Source organism: Corapipo altera, unplaced genomic scaffold (genome assembly GCF_003945725.1).
Source record: "Corapipo altera isolate COAL_440 unplaced genomic scaffold, ASM394572v1 140b, whole genome shotgun sequence".
Taxonomy (NCBI): Eukaryota; Metazoa; Chordata; class Aves; order Passeriformes; family Pipridae; genus Corapipo; species Corapipo altera.
The window spans coordinates 418,354-434,940 of record NW_020884956.1 but is presented as its reverse complement, the minus strand read 5'-3'; the positions used below and the strand labels follow the sequence as shown (position 1 = coordinate 434,940).

General features: G+C 44.9%; 1 protein-coding gene across 5 annotated transcripts in view; it reads right to left on the bottom strand.

The window, feature by feature from the left end:
• PEPD (peptidase D) overlaps nt 1-16,202 on the bottom strand; it is a 144,235-nt gene extending 128,033 nt beyond the window's left edge. Inside the window, exons 1-3 of one of the 5 annotated variants that reach the window (XM_027663753.1) lie at nt 16,166-16,202; nt 7,620-7,803; nt 6,250-6,377 (exon numbers count right to left, since the gene is read on the bottom strand). In XM_027663753.1, coding sequence (XP_027519554.1) covers nt 6,250-6,377; nt 7,620-7,803; nt 16,166-16,173 — 320 coding nt within the window. In that variant the 5' untranslated portion in view covers nt 16,174-16,202. Of the gene's footprint in view, nt 1-6,249; nt 6,378-7,619; nt 7,805-13,272; nt 13,340-14,049; nt 14,121-14,399; nt 14,419-16,165 lie in introns of those variants that run through there. The other 4 variants (XM_027663754.1, XM_027663750.1, XM_027663752.1 and 1 more) reach the window with 4 other exon arrangements.
• Nucleotides 16,203-16,587: the final 385 nt, after the last annotated feature.

The following is a 16,587-nucleotide window of genomic DNA, read 5'->3' as shown; positions in this document are numbered from 1 at the left end:
GAAGTGACAGGACAAGGGGGAACGGCTTCAAACGGACAGAGAGAAGGCTTAGATGGGATATTGGAAGAAAGTCTTGGCTGTGAGGGTGGTGAGGCCCTGGCACAGGTTGCCCAGAGAAGCTGTGGCTGCCCCATCCCTGGAAGTGTCCAAGGCCAGGTTGGACAGGGCTTGGAGCAACCTGGGCTAGTGGAAGGTGTTCCTGCCCACGGCAGGTGTGTTGGAACAGGATGATCTTTAAGATCCCTCCCAACCCAGGCCATTCTATGACTCTATGAAATACAATAATGAAGAAATGGGTGACAAGAAATGGAAGTCACTGTACCAGGGAGAAAACTGGAATCATGGAAAATAAGCAGCCTGGAGAATTGCACAAGTAAGTCTCGTCAGTCAAAAGCACCAGCTTTATTGTAGTTTTGAAAGGATCAGATGAAGGGTAAAGCAACAGATGTACTACCTGAATAACAGTAAAATATTTGATAAAAATCTCTCTCTCTCAAGACTGTTACTCTCCAAAATCAACTCAAATTGGCTGGGACAGGAACACTACAATGTGACCTGAAACCCAATGAATAGTCATAATAAAAAATGGAAAAGCCTAAAGAAGAAAATAAAAATAAATAAATAGATAAAAAGATGAGCATTTTAAGGGCTGGGAAACCCTCCAAGTCACAGTGGAAGGTGGTGTATCAATTTAGATTGATGTTCCCAGAAGTTAAAGTGATAAACAGCAATGGACTGCAAGTCTTGATTAGTGGGATGCTGTAAAGACTGAAATTAGTTCTGACACTATTCAGAAAGAGAAGCAGGGCTGAGTATGTTCATGAGGTCCACAGATGACATTTGCAGGTGATAAGAAACTTTGCAGATAAGCTTCAATTGCCAGTTGGTACACAACAGTAATAAGATGACCTAAAGTGATTAAAACCTGATATTTTTCTTTTAAACAGCAAAATAAAGATTAAGTGGGTATGAGCAAGGGACAAATTGCAGTAAAAGATCAAACTGATAGAAATAGAAAAAGAAAAAGATATTTCATTTTAGAGAAATAAAATAAAAATAATTAAAATAAAAATTAAAATAGCAGGAGATGATATGGCAGATCAGTTCTGAAGGTAAAAACAAAGACCCTGTACTATCTGAACACAGAGCTCCAGAGCAGGCTATGGAGGAGAGGACCTGTGTGCAATACATCAATAGAACTCATGCAGATGTCCTTCATTCCTACAAAATGTACATTAAGAAGAGCAATTAAGGTGATCTGGAGTTTGTTCCTGTCATAGTTTAAGATTGGCCCCCCCTGAGAGTCTGGGGGCTCAGAGGTGACTCAGGGTGCCAGGGCAGTGTTCCCTGGAGAGCCAGTCACTGTCCATGTTGTTCGTTTCTGCTCAAAATCACACATACACAGCACTGGAAGCTGCTGGCAGTGTTTCTGTTGGTGTCTGCTGCATGTAGGTGTAGAAGGCCAGGAGGTGGCTGGGCTCCTTCTTTCTCCCTTCGGGAGGGAAGGGGAGCCCTGAGGTCCCCCAACTCTGTCTGGGCTGGAGTTGGGGGCAGCATTGAAGTGAGTGTTTGTGAGGGACGTGACTCACAAACAACTGGTAAGTGAGAGAGAGAGAGAGAGAGAGAGAGAGAGAGACAGAGAGGCAGGCCCTGCGGCCAGGCCCTCTTCTCCCTCCCACCTCCCTTTGCAGCCAGGCTGCAGAAAGGGGCTGTTTTTCCCTCTCGCTGTTCAGTGGGAGTGGATGGGAGGCTCAGCATTGGAGCAGAGCCAAGTGGACGGGCTGATAATAAAACAGTTCGGTGCTCGGGAGAAGAATCCCAGGTGAAATTGGAGATGGACCGAAGAGAGAGGCCCTGAGGATGTCTCTGCTGTGACCTAAACACAGGACAGCTGAAAACATGGAGGAGGAATCAACATTCCAGGATGTGTACACTGATAAGCTACACTGCAGCAGCCTACGAACCGAGGTATGAGACTGAGAGAGATCACACAGCAGACCGAGGAGAAAGGACTCAAAGCTATCTTCTTGGACTTCGTGAGGAGGAAAAACTGCAACAAACAGCTGGAGCTTGGTGAGGGGGGAGCGTTCGGGCCCCGAGCACTCCCACAAGGGAGAGACTGGTTACTTCCCAGCCTGAAAAGGCTTCTTCCTGGACTAAAGTTAAAGGGAGGGGTTTAAAAGGACTGATAGAAATGTTATATATGTATATATATATATATATATTAGTTGCCTTTAGTTTGTATAGTATTTATTTGTGTAAATAAATGTATATACTTCCCCCTTCCCCTATAGAAGCCTCTGGCCTGAAAGTTTCTCTCCGGTGATGGGATAAATTGTGGGAATGGGTGGGGGGAAGCCTGAAAATTGGATTTTGGATTTCTAATGTGGCTTGAACTGCCACAGTTCCCTACAGGACCCACACATTATCTTTCCAAAGAGCTGTCTCCAAAGTCAACTTGCATGGAATGGACTTGCTACAGACCTTGCCTTCTTGTCATTAAGCCCAGGGCTAATTAATGCACCGATCTTGGTCATCATGATACAGTCAAATAAACACACCATGCTGTGCATAATTTAATACTCACAATTACTCAAAATACAAATGCCATGAAATCTCACCAATCTCCATTAAGAAAAAGAGATCAAGAAAGCAATTTCCTAGCTTCTAATTTTCCTAGTCACATACAGTCTAGAGGGAATAAAAAAGGTAAAAGCCTACAAAGACTGAAAGGCTCTTTTTTTTTTTTTACAAAAGCTTTACAGGGAAAAAAGCAAACAAACAAAAAGCCCAACCACATACTTCTGCTCTTTTTTCCAATGGCAGTAAAACTGCTCAGCTTTGCTGAAGTCGATCAAGTTTAATCACCAAAACCAAAGGTTGATTTCAGTTGTAACCCACTTAAAAAATGATGACAACGTTTTAAAAAGCTTCCTCATTAGGTTACTGAGAAAATATTAACATTTGCAAAGCATTTCATTGTGCTTTATTGAAGGGTTCAACTTTGCACATACAGATAGCTTCCAATCAAATTCATGGAAAAACCTTACTTCTAGTGAGTGCGATACTCCCCAATCATCCAGCAAGGCTTCAAAGAAAATACAGGAAACTGAACATAAATATTGCTCTATAACATCTCATGTATATTTCTAAAACGTCAGAGCATGAAACAGTTAAATATTACTGTTTTCCATTAAAAACACTCTTTACATGGCAGGGCTATTAAGTTATTTTGGCATGTGCTCCACGTAAAGCAGCTGCTGTACGATGTGTTTTACTTTGTAAAATATCTTTAATCAGCACACTGACTAGTTCTGTCATTTATAATTAAGGAGGTAAATGGCAGGTGCAGCATTAATTAGTGAAATTGAAGTCTCTGTGCAAGACAGGCAGTCATACCAACTTAATGCTTTCTAGGAAGAGAAATGATTGCTAACAGCTTTGTTGTACCACAAACTTGACTGGGTACGACCCAAAAAGGGGCCTTTACAATCTTGTATTGCCAGACTCATTTCTTAAGTTCTTCCTTCTAAAGCTAGGAATAGGAAAAGCCTGCTCCCTAAGCCATCCTCAGTCTGTGTTTCTGCCTTACAAACGACGGAGGGGCGGGGGCAGAGGTACAGCTCAAGGGACAGGCAAAGTGGTTCTCTTACCTGAAAAGAATTTCCCAGCTAACAACTACGAAACTGGCTGGCCCAACATTTGGAGAAATGCCCACACCCATAGTTTAAAAACAGAGCAACTGTCTTTGCAATCCCTTCCATGGATGTAGGACCACCAGTCCCAAAGTCATCCTCGTAACAATTCTGCGATTGCCACCTGAAGAGGTTGTGGGTTTTTTTGGAGAAGGCTCACAGTCCGTGAGTTAAATCTTTCCTCCCTTTTAAAACTGCAGAGGTTATTTTGGCTTGAAGGACTTCTGAAAGGTAGCCTTACAGCTTTTTACAAATCTTTAGAGCATACACATTCAGCATGAAGTCCATCCAGACAGGTAACGCTTCCAAAGTAGAAGTCGCCCTCAGCATCAGTAGTGCTGGGTCATGGGAAGACCAGAGCCCAGGGTGGTGCATCCACCATCTCCCTGTTCACCTGTTCTGCAGAGTCCCCAGGTACCACCTCAGCATGCAGCACCCTTCATAAAAACAAGAGTATTGGGTGAGACTGAAATAATTACAGTGTTCGTGGTCACATTTGTAAACTTATGGTCTGCTCCTCTCCAAGCAAACGCTCTCAGACACTGTTGGCCTTGGCCAAACTAACACTGCAGCTTAAAAGGAGCCAAGAAGCTCCACTGTTGCATTACTTCAAGGCAAAAGGATTAACCCTTCAGACTGACACATTACCCAAGCTACGCTTTGGAAACAACTCAAATACGAGTTTTTCAGAAGTGAAAGCACAACAGTACATCAAACAATACATTTAGTAATACAGTAGTAGTAAAACAGTAGCAAAGAGCCTTCTGCATTACTTTTAAGAGAATCCACGCATTTCTGCCTAAATTCCCATCACAGATTCTCACATCTGTCTTAAATAGAAAGCAACTTAAACAGCTGGCAATGCAACTCCACCCTGCACTGTGAACTAGAAGACCAGCTGTAGACCTCTGTAAAATACCAACCTCACAAGTACCACACAAGGCATAGAATTGATTTGTTCTTCAGTGATGTTAAATGACTGTTTCTTCAGTGGGTGGATAGTGCCTTCCACGTGCACAAAGTAAGCCCTTCCAAGGCAAACTCTAGTAGACAAACTGCAGCAGATGGAAGGCAAACTTATTTGTGTTTTTCTTTCAGTGCTAATTTTGAATTAAAATTGGGTCTTCTGGGAAGGAACACAATCCCTGGCTGTGTGCAGTACCCCCTGCCAAACAACCTACGAAGCAGAACTGCTGCTGACTCACAAATGAGTTGTTCATCCATCCTCCTTCTGACAAGCAGAAAAAGTACATGACCAGGGCTGACAGAAGAGAAAACAAGATTCAAACAGAGGAATTCAGGAAGGGTAAAGAGGAGCATTTAGGAAACAACGATGCTGTGATAAAGACCATTTGTTATACTCTGCAAGAAGACATTATGACAATAAACCACTTTTAACCAGACTTGTAATTCTGTAAATGGACAGATAACAAGTGCAGCACAAACAAATCAAAAAGGCCACTAGTTATAAACACCACAATGTTTTCTTTGAAAATGCAAAATGAGATGCTGGCATTTCAATACTATTTTTAAGCTTTTTCATATTAGGCATAATCAATGTGGGTATGAAACAGTTGATTTGAACCAGCAGAAGAGAACTTAGGGGGAGGAAAAAACTTTGTAAGTGGGAACAAGCATCACGAGGGAACAGACTTCAGTGTGCACATGGGTGCTACAGAACCTGCACTCCCAGACAGGTGCAGCTCTCAGCTACAATATTTCAGACAGCAGTATTCACATTTTTACACCATCACAATTTCAGTCCCCAGGCAGGTCGAAGACAGCAATATTCATACAAACTCTCTGACAAGACAGGAGCCATGCCCTGCCATATGGTCTGGCACAGTTCAGCACATGGGATTGCTCACAACTGTTTTCCTTTTCCCAAAAATTAGCACTGAAATATAAGTGATAGCTTCAATTAGAAGAGAAGCAGCCTGTCAAAATATTAAATTAGAAGTAATCCAATGTTCTGAGACAATGCAGACAACACAAAAAATTACAGTTTGGTAGAGGGTGTAAACACAATTAAGACTGAGAAAATGAATGAACACATACATAAATCAATTCCTCCACTATTATGGCACTGTGCAATATTTACTACCAAGGTGGACAGAGAGATGTTTATGGCATACTCATGGAATAGAAGTAAAATCACATTCCCCAGTCTGTGAGTTCATATAAAGAAGCATCAAAGAGGCTACCTTCTGCCATTCAAAAAGCTTCACCAGCACAGGTTGCTGCAAACTGGTAAAGCAGCTTGAAAAAGCCTGCTTGTATTATTTAACTTGTTGGGGCTTAACACAAGATAATGACTTTTCTTTATGGTTCACCTTCTCTCATAGACACCGTGAGATTCATGGAATTTTAAAGGTATTATTTCCCATATGGTGAGGGATCATATGATCAATACCAACTGATTCTGGTTTGGATCTTTGTATCATTACAATTCACTCTGCATGATTCGGGGGAATCTGATTAAATGATAAAAGCATTGCAGCCCTACAGACAGTTACTCAGATACACTGGAATGCAGTTAAAAGACAGGTCTTACTTTCCCATCCAAACAGCATAGCTTTCAGGGAGTTGTGGAACAAAAAGCATGGATCTTCCAGTATCAACATCTACTGCTCCAAAGCAGCCTGCTTCAGTTACTCCAAAAGTCCAGTGAAAGTAAGATTCCTAGGTTAAAACAAATATATTCTTAGAAGAAAAACCTCACTTCTACACTCTAAAAATACACTAAAGTACATACTAATTCCTACTTCCATGTATCTAAAAGAGGTCTCTCTTGCTTTTGGAGGGGCAGAAGTGGTTTAGCTCTAAACCTTTTCAGATTGATTAGTTTTAGGTTAGAATAATACAAATCTCTCTGTTGGGATTTGGAAAGTATCAGAGATTAATAACTCACCCTAAGAAACAAACAGGTTAACTCAGCGCAATAAACATACATCACACATTAAAATACATTCTTCCAATCTAGAATTAGGGAATGTATGATCAGGGAGAAACAAACACATCACAAGAGACAAAGCAAAAGCAGAGAGCAGCTTCAGTGGGTTGTGAAAGCAGAGTGCTGAAGTGAAAACTCAGCCTTCCCCAGAGAAGAGGAAGCTGCACTAGGAACAGCCTTTAGCCAAGGGTTATTTGAACAACAAGCAAGCCAAGAACAAAACACCTAACAACAGAGAAATGAATTTTGGTAAGGACAGATATAGGCTCTAGTACCCTGAAAGGTGCATCTCCTCTAAAACCAGACCAATAAATACATTAAAATATGTGCTATCTAAATTAGAATCTGCTGGGTTTGTTTCTTCATAACATACAACAGCTCAATTAAATGCACAAAACAAAGTGCTGTAGCAGTCACACAGAGTATGGGATATGCATAATTAGAGTTCTGTTACGCCAACATCCCCAGAACTTAAGTCCTATTTGTGACAGAACACATGGATACTTAAGCAAGAATCTAATTTGTTGTAAATTCCAAGATATATGCTGTTTTGTGGAATATATTAGTATAAAATCATGAAATATGCTTTTCTATTAATTAATTCAGCTTAGGCCCACTGTAACACATTTCATTATGGAAAGAAGGTTGCTTTTCAGGTCACAGACAAGACTGAAAAAATGAAGAAATATTCCAGTGCTGTCTTCAAGATTAAGATTTAAACACTGATGAGCAGTAAGGCCTTGAACAGCTTTAGGCCCCTTAAACCAGAAAATGAGCCTGCACACTAAAGCACTGAAAAAAAGAGTAACTCAAAGCTGAAGAGAAAATGTTATAAAGAAGCCAATTTATTTAAGTGGAGTGAGACAATGCACACCTGGAAGACAAAGGGAGAATAATTTAAAATCACTTTTAAACTCATGCAGTTGAAAAAAGTTTCTTAATTTGCTTTGAAGTTTTGATTCAGCTCTTACCTGGCGAAACACAATACCAGTGTCAGTACAGTATCTCTGGGTTTCCTCCCCACCCTGCAGCAGAACAACTGAATTCTTCTGGACGTCCTTGTTCTGTCTCAGCCGTTCACACAGTCGTCTTCTGTTCAAGGCAAAGAGTGCTAAAGGCACTCTCAAGGTCTCATTCCCCAGCCAAAAAGAGGGTCTAGAAGAGAATTTTTTAATTGACAATGAATGGAAGACAAAGACAGTGGTTAGCACAATTCAGATGCACAGTGTTCATTCCTTCAGTGTACTTCAGCTCTATAAACAAGAGGCTAATGACAGGGAAGAGATGCACTATACAAGCATCTGCTCAAGAGACAATCAAACATTGCTCACACAAGCACCAGAGGAAAAAGATGGCAAGAGGAGACAAAGCTGGCTGCAGCTGCAGTCCACAGCATCTCACTCCTTACATTCCTCTAGGCACAGCAACACCAAGTGTACATGCAGAAAGCCACTACAGCCTATGTCAGCTGGGGAAAGGCAAAGCAGGAGAGAAGAAAAGGAGTTCTGAGTTGCTGAAAACAGAATTGGAAGGTCACACTAAGTCTGGCAAACTTCACCAAGTCCTTCTGGGTAACGTTCAGTAGCTGAAACAGGGACTGGAGAGAAAAGGCGAAGGACAGCAGATGCAGGACAACAGCATTTCCATGCTTACACAGCATCTCCAAATTTCTTTTCTATGTAGGTATGTTTATTCTTGCATGCACACAAGCAGCTTCAGCAGGTCACTGAAGTCAAACACGTGGCCACAGCAGCGTGTCTTGTGTACCAGTGGCCTCCTGCTGTACATCACCACCCGCCCCTGAGGCAGCACAAATGTGCTGACACAGCCCCAAAAGTTCCTGGAAGATTGTACTCAACAGAGCTGCAACCTGGAACAGCTTAAGATACAGTTTAAAAGCAGAGAGCTCGCTTATTAAGTAATTTAAGGTGTTCAAACTACTACAAGAATATGTTGCTGAGTCGTTCACATTTGCTACAGGTCTATAAATGCACTTTTTGGAGCTTTATCAGCACAAACACAACAGCTTTTGTAGGATATTGGTGGGGGGAGGAGGAGTTCAATCAGATGATGAGAGAAGAATTAAAGAGCAGCCCTGTTGGGTTTTTTATTGTTGTTTTTATGCTTAATATAGCAAAGCTGTGCTTTGGAGCTTCAGTATTACAGATGAATACTGCTTTATCAATAAAATCCTATGATTTGAGTCCAGTTTGTCCCTCTACCTCAGCTTCTTGAAGAGTGACTGACTGGATGGGGGTTTTCTACCACATAGGCTTCTAAGAGGAGATGACAGAAAGGTGCAGCTGAATTATTACTGTGTTAAGGTGACAAGAAGTGAACCGACCACCAAGGGACTTAACCTTAGAGGAGCAGAGCTCCACATCTTAATTATTATATAGCTTCCATAAGCAATCTGAAACTAACCTTTGATTTATAGCTGCATGACCTCCAGAAAGACTTTATCAACCTCAGAAATGTAAACCCTATAATTTCCTACTGCCAGCATAAAAGAGCTAATAAAATATTTTATTTTACTTATTTATAACTACTTGATAAAACAGCGTAGGTAATTTTAGAAGGTGAAAGACTGCTCTTGCTAATCCAATTTGCAAACTATCTCCTTAGGAGTTCAGCTGATGGCGCATGAAACCTATATGTGTTTAGTTTTGTTCTTTCCCACACACACCTGATAACCCAGCACCAAGGTAGGTGATCATTACAAGGGCTGCAGACTACCTATTGCAGCACAGCTTGGAAGCACAGCCCAAACTTTCATTTTGGGGTACCCATGGCTGTAGAAAGGAGGAAGCAAGTTCATACAATCCTAGCAAAAGCTACTGAAAGTTTTAAATTAGAGAGTGAACCTTAGACTAAAAATAGGTAAGGCTTTTCAGGTACAAAGGTGTGGTTCAGTAACTCAGCAGTGCACAAGAGGCTGAAAACACCGTTATCCAAACACGATCATCCCCTGGAGTTACAAGATGTAGGGGCCTGGAAATCATTTGCTCATCCTATGGGACATTCATAAAAGGGATGAGAGAACATCATCAGATACCCTTAATGTCATATGTTACTCTCAGATCTTTGTACCTGCTGATAAAAAGGAAAAAAAGGCAGAGGTTGTAGCACAACCTGTCTCATGTTTTGCTTCAAAGGAAGGAAAAAAGTCACCTTCATTGCAATTTTACCCACTTCACAAGTTTGAGATCTTTTTCTGTGATTTAAAAAAGAAAAAAGAAAACGAGAAAATTCTGACCTCTCCCCTCCAGGCCTACTCATACATCCTAGAGCTCATAGGAAGCTGCTACAAAGGCACATTTTCATCTCCCTTAAGTCTACTATTAATGCTTTTATTACACTTAAAACCTTTGACAACCAAAATGAGAGTCAAGGAGAAATAATAATGCCAGGCAGCAATTCCTACTGGTAGCCTCACTAAGCCACTCTAAGCATGCCTTTTACTGGGACCTTAATGCTAGAGCTGAAATGCATTCTGGTGCAAAATGGTGGTTTTCTGCACATTTTCTCTAAGCCCACAGCAAAAGTGTGTTCTTCCTTGGGCATAACAGACCTCACCTTCCCCATCTGAATGTGCTGCCACAATATTAATCCACAGCACAATGTGGCCTCTGCAGTTCTAGACTGGCACAGGTTTTTTAGGGGCACGGCCTTGGTCTCTGTTTTAGGGCTGCTGTAGCAGTCACAGTGGCTGAGCATGTTGGACCCCACAGCAAGGACTGTGGGACCTGAGGGCTGGGCTGAGTCTTGCTGCAAATCTTGCTCTTAATTCATACCTTGAACAGCACAGGTTTGTCAGGCAACACACCTACTTTCACAACTGAAATCCTGCAAAGAAAACCAGCTAAGTTTCAGAGAGAAATTAAACTTAGCAAACTTTGCTTCCTCCACAGCTTTTGTTCTCTCTTTCCTCCTGCAAGCACCCAGATACCAAACTGAGGGCAGCCTCATGGATGCACTGCCAATGTGGCAGGACACCCACAGGTGCTGCTTTGCCTGCAGAGATTGGGTCACTAGACACAAATGAACCAAGCACGAGCTCCCCACAGCTTACACAGAGAGCTCTTTTCAGAGACGAGACTGAGAGAAGAACTCAAGTCTTACAAGAAGGAGTATGGCTGTACACCTGGCTTTCCACCACAAATAATTTGGGAAGAGAACCCTCACAGCACTCAAGATCACAAGAAAAAAACTCCACACTGAGGACTGGCTGTGTAACCACCTGCAGTAAGTGGGTAGGTGTATGTAATTGCTTCACACATGTATCAACCCTGTACCTTACACATGCAGGTACAGTGTAGGCAGTGTACAACTATGTTATTTGCCTGCTAACAATACTGCCACAAAACTATCTAGAGAAGGAACTACAAGCTTTCCATGTTGGTCCGTGATCTCTAATCACTCAACTATATCACGCACAAATCACAGAATCTTAGAATGGTTTGGGTTGGAAGGGACTTCAAAGACCATCTGGCTCCAACCCCCTGCCATAGGCAGGGACACCTTCTACTAGACCAGGTTGAGCAAGGCCTTATCCAACCTGGCTTTGAACACTGCCAGGGTTGGGTCACCCACAACCTCCCTGGGCGTCCCTGTTCAACATCTCACCACCCTCACAGTAAAGAACTTCTTCCTAATATCCCGCCTAAATTTCCCCTCTTTCAGTTTGTACCCATTACTCCCTGTCCTATCACTACAATTCCTAATGAACAGTCTCTCTCCAACTTCCTTGTAGGACCCTTCAGATACTGGAAGGTGCTGTGAGGTCTCCACGCACCCTTCTCTTCTCCAGGCTGAACAGTCCCAACTTTCTCAGCTTGTCTTCTTAGGGGAGGTGCTCCAGTCCTCTGATCAACTTCGTGGCCTCCTCTGGACTTGCCCCCACAGAATTATCAGAATTGAATGAACTGGCTGGTCCTTCAAGGTCTGTTTCCAAGGTCTCCAGCATCTCCAGCCACAAACAACTCAGAGCTCTCCTGCAGAGTTACACATTTGATAATGAAGTGTATTTGATACAAGCACTGCTTTGTGCTGCAGGCCTCCAGGAAGCTTCTGCAAATAAGCCTTAGTCAGCATCACAAGTGGCTACTCGCAAGACCAGGACAGGACAAGAAAAGCTCAGCTTCCTCCTTTTCTCCAGTCTGCTTCAACAACTGCTCAGTCTGGTAAAGGCCTCCCACAGTAGCTGACAGTTTCCTGCTGGCTGCCACACACAATTTTTATGATCACTTAGGCCCAAGCTCACAGAAGAGCTCTTTTATTTTATTACAGTGGAAGTGAAATGTGGCTAGGAACATTAAACTACATCTGCTTCTTTACAGGATATTTTTCTCTTGCCCGGAACTGCTGATTTTCAATGTTTATTTCAGAAGTTTTATATCTTCAGAGAGCTTACATTTTGGCACTGTATGATCCATCTAACATTTTGGATTTGTTGCAATGCAACCACCAGAACACACTGGTAACCAAAAACCCTATTTTATTTCTGGTTTTCCTACCATTTCTCAGTTAACCTTTTGTACTTCTGGTTCTTTTCAGCAGAAAATTCATGGAACGGCCATTTCTCTTCTACTGAGGTCCCACAGACAGGATGTAGATTTCAATGAGGATGAGAAACCACTGAAAGTACTTTTCAATGAGTTATCACTTGTTTGTTGACTGGGCCTTACTTATTTGTTTGTTTTGGGTAACAGATTTAGCAACATCAGTCTGAAGCCTTGACAATTTCCAACGCTGTTCCCACACCAAATACCTGAAGCTCAAGAGGCCTACACTTAACAGCAGCACAGGCACAAGCAAAGGGACGATACAACGAAACAGTAAAAGCAATTAGTGCTGTTCAAGACGTGAAATGGATGTTGTCTTCACGGCAAACTCAGCGCTCCTTGTGCGGTCGGCTGTGGAAGTCCCAGAGCCTCCCCACGCCCCAGCCCCGGCTCGATCCAGGGATTCAGGAGCACCCCTGCCCAGGGAACGCCTGATCAGCGCTGGGGGAACGCTGGGCCAGGAGGAGACCCACCGGGAGGCGACTTGTCCCCAAAGACATCGTCAGAGCCCAGTCCCATACCCGGCTTTGGCAGCCACGAAAAGTTACCCCCTCATTTTGATACAGTTTTTAATGGCACCTTCCTACAGCACTGGAAGAAATGGCTGAATTCAGGTATAAAATGCGGGAGAGCCCTCGTGCTACGCAATCCAAGCCAGCTTTAAGCGCCACTTCCAAACCTACCAGAAGCGAAAGGATAACCCACGGCTCGGGAGGAGGCGCTGCGAGCCGACCCGGCGGGGCAAGGGGGGCCCCTGGGACCCTCCGCAGCTCTCCCCGCCCAGCGCAAAGCCCGAAATCCTTTCGGGGACCCGCCGCTGCAGCGCGGGCAGCCCGGCCTGCCCTGCAGGCTGCCCGGCCCCACAGCGTGTCCGCCGGCCGGGGCAACCCCGACCCGGTCTCACCCCCTGCGAGACCCCGCCGGGCCGGGAGCAGGGAGAGGGGAGCGGGGGCAGCCAGGCTGGGAGCGGGGCGCACGTACCGCGCCGGGCCGGGAGCAGGGAGAGGGAAGAGGGGAGCGGGAAGCAGGGAACGGGGATCGGGACGCGGGGCGCACTCACCCCGCCGCAGCAGCCATGTTCGCCCCGCGCCGCGGTCACGTGACGGCGGCACCGCCTCGGAGCGGGGGGACGGGCGGGGAAAGGAGCGGGGCTGAGGGGTCACGGTCACGGACACGGACACGGACACGGACACGGACACAGACACACCGCTCTGTGCCCCGGGCACGGACACGGACACACCGCTCTGTGCCCCGGGCACGGACACGGACACGGACACGGACACACCGCTCTGTGCCCCGGGCACGGACACGGACACACCGCTCTGTGCCCCGGGTAGGCATGGACACGGACACACTGCTCTGACCCTGGGGCTGACACACTGCTCTGTGACCCGGGTGGGCACGGGCACGGACACGGGCACACCGCTCTGACCCCCCCAGCTGGGCATGGACACACCGCTCTGACCCCGGGGCTGACATGCCGCTCTGACCCCCCAGCTGAGCATGGACACACCGATATGTGCCCCCTGGATGGGCATGGACACGGACAGGGGCACACCGCTCTGTCCCCGGGGCTGACACACCGCTCTGACCCCCCCAGCTGGGCATGGACACACCGCTCTGTCCCCGGGCACGGACACACCGCTCTGACCCCCCCAGCTGGGCATGGACACACCGCTCTGTCCCCGGGCACGGACACACCGCTCTGACCCCCGGGCCGGGGCTCCCCACCCGCCTTCAGCCACAGATCCGTGATGGGACAGCCCCTGCGCGGGGGTCCCTGTCCCTGGACGGGTGGCATCCTTCGGGGTGCTCTGCAGCGGCCCCGACCCCTCACCTCGTGCGCTGGCTTCTTGTACACCAAAAAATTACACTCATGGAAGCCAAGAGCTGCGTAATGTAAATACAGCCTCTCACAGGGATTGCTGTCTCACCTCTGGACCTCCCCTAAATAAAGAGTTGCTCAATAACCCGTGTAACGCGCAGTCCTGCTGTAAGCCCTGGAAGAGACGCTTTCCACCTGCGCGTTGAAGAGGAGGAGGGTTTCACGGCAGCCTTAGGGCACGGTGTGCTGGAGCCATCGCCAGCCCCTGGGCTCACCCCACTCTGCTGTGTTTCGCTCCTGTTCACACAGATTTCTTCAGAACTTGAAATGACTTGTTCTCGCCTCAAAATGATAAGATTTACCAGAAGAAACCATCATAGGCCAGGATTCATGTGCCCAGTAACTCATACAGCCGCAAAAGGAAATACCCAGGAGCATGAAAGACCAGATAAGGAGTCAGAGACTGGAGCTCTGCTCTGTGACCTGAATACAGTGTCCACTGCTCTGTGCCTCGCTAAAGCAGCAATAAGTACAGCTCTGAGCTGGCAGGTACCCCTCCCTCCCTGGAAAGAAAGCCTGAGTCCTCACTCTGCTGCTCCTCAGCAATGCCACCGCTCTGTTGGGCTGGCACTGATCTCAAAAGCAAGTGCTGTGATACGTGAAATATTTGGCTACTGCACATGGAGAGTCTGCTTCGACCACAGAGCTCAGGGAAGACAGGAATGCAGGGCAGTGAGAAGAGGGGGCAGAGGACAATCATAAAATACGTGTAGCTTCAACTTCCTGCTTGTTATGACAGATCAGTGAGCTGGTACTAAGAAACGTGCATGATTAAAATCCTTTTTTGATTGGCCAAATTGTCCTCTAAAAGTTGGGAGAAAAGTGCAGCTACTCAGGCACAGCTGGCTCTGAAGTGATGTGTGAAAGCTGCAGGGCAGGCACAAGCAAAGATTGATTTCAGGAAGTCTGGAGAGGACGTGTAGATTAATAAAATTAGAAAAGCCAAGTGATGATCATTTAGCTCTTTATGTTTTTAGTACAAAATATATAGTGAAATAATCAAAACCTTCTTTCATGAACTGCACATTTGACAAGTAACAATACTTACTTTGGGCTCCAAATTCATGGATAAAGCCCCATTTTAGACATAATTGATAGGCTGTTGAATTTCAAGAACCTTCCTTCAGTTTATGCAGCCTGGAAAAAAAAAAATTAATGTGAACTGTAGCAAAATATTTTACCACTTTAAGTTCCCTAGTGATGCTCCCTTCTGCTTAGGCTCCAGCAGAATCACTGAGAGGAGGCAGGGAAGCTCACTTTGCTTTTTCTTCTCCTGTCAGGAACAGGGAGAAAAGACTAAAGCCTTCAAGGCACTCTTCCAGATACTGTCATTAGTGGCTTCGGGCATTCATCCTTCCCTGCTCCCCTTTGCCTACCCCTACACTTGTCCTCTGTAGTGTACATTGTAGTATCTGATCTCTAAAATGGGTTTTCTCCGTCCTGTTTATTTCAATTTCCTCACCTCTTTCCCTTGGTCATTTAACCTGCCTTCCAAACACGATCACCAGATTTAGAAGTTACCTGCAGAGTATTAAATTTCAGCAGAAAATAAGACTACATTCATTGGGGGAGGGGGAGTTTTTATGTTGTTTATTACCTAAAATATCCTGTTCTCATGTCTCAGGATTTAAAATAATGAAACTTCTACACTGTGCACAAATGAAACTCATTTGCAAGGAGGCTGAACTGGCAGCCAGCTGAAATGCCAGCCACAGGAATGATACTGGCTGCCAGACTGGGAGCAAGACCAGCTTTATTGCACACATAGATAATTCTGATTCTCTCTGCACTGCATTTGACTCTGCAACTGAGATAATGCAGGGGTAGACCTTAATATCTGAGAGGCTAGTTTAGAGCAGTTCCCTCTACACTAAGGTTTGACTGTCACTTATCTCCCAGCAGGAGTTCACTCTGTGATCAAGAACACCCTCTCTGAGGCTGAATGCCAAATTTTGCACTTGTGGCAACTTCAGAATTCCCACTGTAGCTGTTTGGACATAAAAGAGATGCAACACTGCAACATATGATGGGATGGGATGGAATTCTGCATTGGACCTCTGTATTTTACCTGTTCATACTGCTGTCCAGGCAGGATCCAAAGAGTTCAGCACCATCAGTGCTCAGTGCTTCTGTTATCTTAGCTGAAAAGAAATAATGTTAGGTTAATAAACCTTCCTTTTATTATACAAAAATGACACAACTGTTGTGAATACAGGTCAAGGCATGTTCTCCTGGTTTTAGGGTCCAATAGATGAAAATCCAAAGCCACACTGAGAACATGGGACCACAGTAAGAAATCTGGAGCTGCCAATACCATGATATGAAGTGAGGAACAGGGTCTAATGAGTGACTAAAGTCACCCTCCCTTACCTGGATATATGATTTCACTATGAGTTTCAACTGATTTCCTAAATATCTAGAAAGTTTCCATACTATATGTAACACCACAAAAACAGAAAAAATGGGAAATGCTGATTTATCAGCACAGAA